This window comes from Echinops telfairi, unplaced genomic scaffold (assembly GCF_000313985.2).
Source record: "Echinops telfairi isolate 266 unplaced genomic scaffold, ASM31398v2 ScPeMD7_2;HRSCAF=8, whole genome shotgun sequence".
Lineage (NCBI taxonomy): Eukaryota > Metazoa > Chordata > Mammalia > Afrosoricida > Tenrecidae > Echinops > Echinops telfairi.
Window position 1 is genome coordinate 549,491 of NW_022103898.1, and position 3,296 is coordinate 552,786.

Sequence of the window (3,296 nt, forward strand, 5' to 3'; positions counted from 1 at the left end):
GTGTCTCCCTGGTGAACAAGGCCGCCGTGGACTACTTCTTCGTGGAGCTGCACCTGGAGAACCACCTGGAGGCGCTGCGGCACTTCCTGCTGATGGAGGACGGCGAGTTCGCCCAGTCCCTCAGTGACCTGCTCTTTGAGAAGGTAGTCCTGTCTCGGGGTGAGCGCTGGGCTTGTTCAGGGCAGACGCCTGAGCGTCTCCTCAGCACCCTGGTGCTCACATGCGGGCGTCCCCACAGCTGGGGTCAGGGCAGACACCTGAAGAGCTCCTCAGCCCACTGGCGCTGGGCTCCGTGCTCAGCAAGGCCCTGCAGTACAGCCTCCATGGGGACAGCCCGCTTGCCGCCAACCTCTCCTTTGCCCTCAAGTTCCTGCCCGAGGTGTTCACCCCCAACGCCCCCGATGTGCTGAGTTGCCTAGAGCTTAGGTACAAGGTCAGCATTCGTCCTGGGGAGGGAGGTGGTGGGGAGGGAAGGTGCTGGAGGAATGGTGACTACACCCCCCACCCCCAGGTGGACTGGCCCCTCAACATCGTCATCAGTGAGAGTTGCCTGAGCAAGTATGGCCGCATCTTCTCCTTCCTGCTGCAGCTGAAGCTCATGATGTGGACGCTGAAGGACATCTGCGGCCAGCTCAAACGCACAGGTGGGCCTGTACCCTTCCTGCTCACCCCCGCCCCAACAGGTGCACTCGTGCCCTCCCTGTTCACCCTCATGCCTGCACCCCCGCCCCCAGCCCTGGTGAGCCGGGCGGCAGGCTCCGTGCAGCTCCGCCAGCTGCAGCTGTTCAAGCACGAGATGCAGCACTTCGTGAAGGTCACCCAGGGCTACATCGCCAACCAGATCCTGCATGTCACCTGGTGTGAGTTCAGGAACAAGCTGGCCTCCGTGGGCACCCTGGAGGAGGCCCAGCGGGCCCACGCCGAGTACCTCAACAAGGCCATCTTCCGGTGAGGCCCGGGCACAGCTATGGGGACCCCAGGCCAATGGCTACCCTGCTGAGTGTCGTCTCCCTTCCCCCCCTCCACTAGGGGTCTGCTGACAGAGAAGGCTGCCCCTGTCATGAACCTGATCCACAGCACCTTCAGCCTGGTCCTCAAGTTCCGCAGCCAGCTCATCAGCCAGGCCTGGGATGCAGCCGAGCACCCCAACTTCACCCTCATGCAGCAGTCCTATAGCACCTTCAAGTACTACTCCCACTTCCTCTTCAAAGGTAAGGCCGCCCCTGCCCGTCCATCTGAGGGGGCGCAGATGGGGGCTGCGCCCGCCCCTGACCACTGGCTCGCCATGCAGTGGTGACGAAGCTGGTGAACCGTGGCTACCAGCCCCACCTGGAGGACTTCCTGCTGCGCATCAACTTCAACAACTACTACCAGGATGCCTGAGGGCGCAGTGACCGTGGGCAGGTTTATTGGGCAGGTGGGGCCCGCGCAGGGGGGCTTGGGGCGCTGCCAGGTCAGCTTCGGACAGGGGCAGGTCAGGCCTGACTGGACGCCCCTGTCGCCATGGAGAGACGGCGGGGTCTCAGACAGGCAGCGCAGAGCTGGGCGGGCGGCTACGAGGATCATGTGACGCACAGCTCCGCGGCCCAGGGTGGGGGCTTGCTGCTGTAGGCATGCCAGCTGGTGGCCCCCATGGGCTCCTCCAGGGCGTATGGGGCCTCCAGCAGTTTCAGCACACGGCGGACCTGCAGGGCAGGAGGTAGTGAGCGAGGGCCGCCGAGGTCCAGCCTGCATGCCTGCACAGGGCCCCACTTACCTCTGAGAAGTCTCCCTCCTCGGCTGCCGAGATGGCGTTCTGGGCGATGTAGTTGCGCAGCACGTACTTGGGGTTGTTGGAGTGCATGACCCGCACATGCTCTGTCTGCCACGCCTCGGGGTCACTGGCGCCTCCCACGTCCTTCTCCAGGCGCGTGCTGCATAAGTGGGCCGTCAGCGTGCTGCCAGGCCCCACACCCCAGCCCTGGCAGGGGCGGCCTCACCTGTACTCCTGCAGCCACGCAGTCCAGTGGGCACGGTTCTCGTCCTGAAGCTTGGCTGGGTCCAGCTGCTCCAGCCGTGCATGCTGCTCCCTGCGCTCCAGCTCCCGAGTCAGGCCGGCCCTGCCGCCCACCAGGGCCAGCAGCTGCGGGTTGGACTGTGCCAGCGTCAGCATCATTGAGAGCTGCCTGCAGGCAGGCAGAGGGTGGATGTGGGTCACCGGCTGGGGGGCTGAGGGTGGACATCTTGCTGTAGAGCCCCCGAAATAAACACTTCCACTGCTCGTCCCTGTCTGCTGATTCTGACTCAAAGCCCCCAGGCACACCTTCCTGAGCCTGTCAGCACCACTCATCTGATGGGGGCTAGACTGGAGCTGGGACACCATTATCACCTCAGACACAACATTCCCACCAGGACACTTTCCCCAGGGGATCCCAGTCCACAGCGTCACCATCTCTGGATGCTTCCTACCGGGGGTCCATCTGGGGCTGCAGGGCGCGCTTCAGCTCCTGTAGGGATGCACACTGTGCCAGCAGCTGCTCCAGGAGGGTGGCCTGCTCCGGCGGGGGCCCCGCCACAAAGGTGCTCAGCAGGCAGAAGGTGTTGGTGAAGTCAGCCCCTGTTGCGGAGAGGCCCATCAGGGGCAGGGGCCCGGCCAGAGGGACTCCCTGAGACTCCTCAAACCCTGGCACCTCAGTCAGCACCATCGGCTGTGGCGGGGAGCAGGCTCACCGGTCAGTTGCATGGTCTCCAGGAGCCTGGCCACCAACGCTGAGTCCTCCTCCAGCTCCACCTGCACCAGGCCCAGCTTCTGGCGCATCTTCTGCAGGTAGCGCCGGTGGAACTCGGCTTCGTATTCCTCGGCCAGCACGGCCTTCCCCACCGCCAGGGGCAGCTCGGGCACCAGCGCCTCGGCCAGCTTCTGCAGGTTCCACTTGCACACCTCAGGCTGCTTGCTGAATGCATATCGACCCCCGGTGTCCGAGGTGTTACACACGTGGTCAGGGTCATACCTGTGGCAGGTGAGGAACTGCAGCCAGACCTTCCCTGTGCTGCTCTTTCGGCCCCCTGTCCCTTCACCTGCTCTCCACGGGGCAGCCGAGAAACCGGCATCCCCACCACCCCACCACGGGTCCACTGCCGAGTCCAGGGCACAAGCACCCCCACCATGGGCAGGAGCACTGACCTGTCCAGGAAGCCGAAGGGCCCATAGTCAATGGTGAGCCCCACGATGCTCATGTTGTCTGTGTTGAGCACGCCGTGACAAAAGCCAACACACTGCCACTCGGCCACCAGGTGGGCTGTGCGCCGTGTCACCT

The 3,296-nt window shown here is 64.4% G+C and overlaps 2 protein-coding genes across 2 annotated transcripts in view; one reads left to right on the plus strand and one right to left on the minus strand.

Moving 5' to 3' along the window:
• Nucleotides 1-2,261, plus strand: part of TUBGCP6 (tubulin gamma complex associated protein 6) — a 12,630-nt gene extending 10,369 nt beyond the window's left edge. Inside the window, exons 18-23 of the mRNA XM_045290661.1 lie at nucleotides 3-143; nucleotides 239-433; nucleotides 512-644; nucleotides 735-948; nucleotides 1,030-1,211; nucleotides 1,292-2,261. Of these exons, the coding sequence (XP_045146596.1) occupies nucleotides 3-143; nucleotides 239-433; nucleotides 512-644; nucleotides 735-948; nucleotides 1,030-1,211; nucleotides 1,292-1,383 (957 nt within the window). The 3' untranslated portion in view covers nucleotides 1,384-2,261. The remainder of the gene's footprint in view (nucleotides 1-2; nucleotides 144-238; nucleotides 434-511; nucleotides 645-734; nucleotides 949-1,029; nucleotides 1,212-1,291) is intronic.
• The window catches only part of SELENOO (selenoprotein O), a gene marked incomplete at its 5' end in the record, with an annotated part of 5,287 nt that continues 3,382 nt past the window's right edge, over nucleotides 1,392-3,296 (minus strand). Inside the window, 6 exons of the mRNA XM_013004129.3 lie at nucleotides 1,392-1,685; nucleotides 1,757-1,913; nucleotides 1,980-2,165; nucleotides 2,449-2,596; nucleotides 2,710-2,990; nucleotides 3,164-3,294. Coding sequence (XP_012859583.3) covers nucleotides 1,554-1,685; nucleotides 1,757-1,913; nucleotides 1,980-2,165; nucleotides 2,449-2,596; nucleotides 2,710-2,990; nucleotides 3,164-3,294 — 1,035 coding nt within the window. The remainder of the gene's footprint in view (nucleotides 1,686-1,756; nucleotides 1,914-1,979; nucleotides 2,166-2,448; nucleotides 2,597-2,709; nucleotides 2,991-3,163; nucleotides 3,295-3,296) is intronic.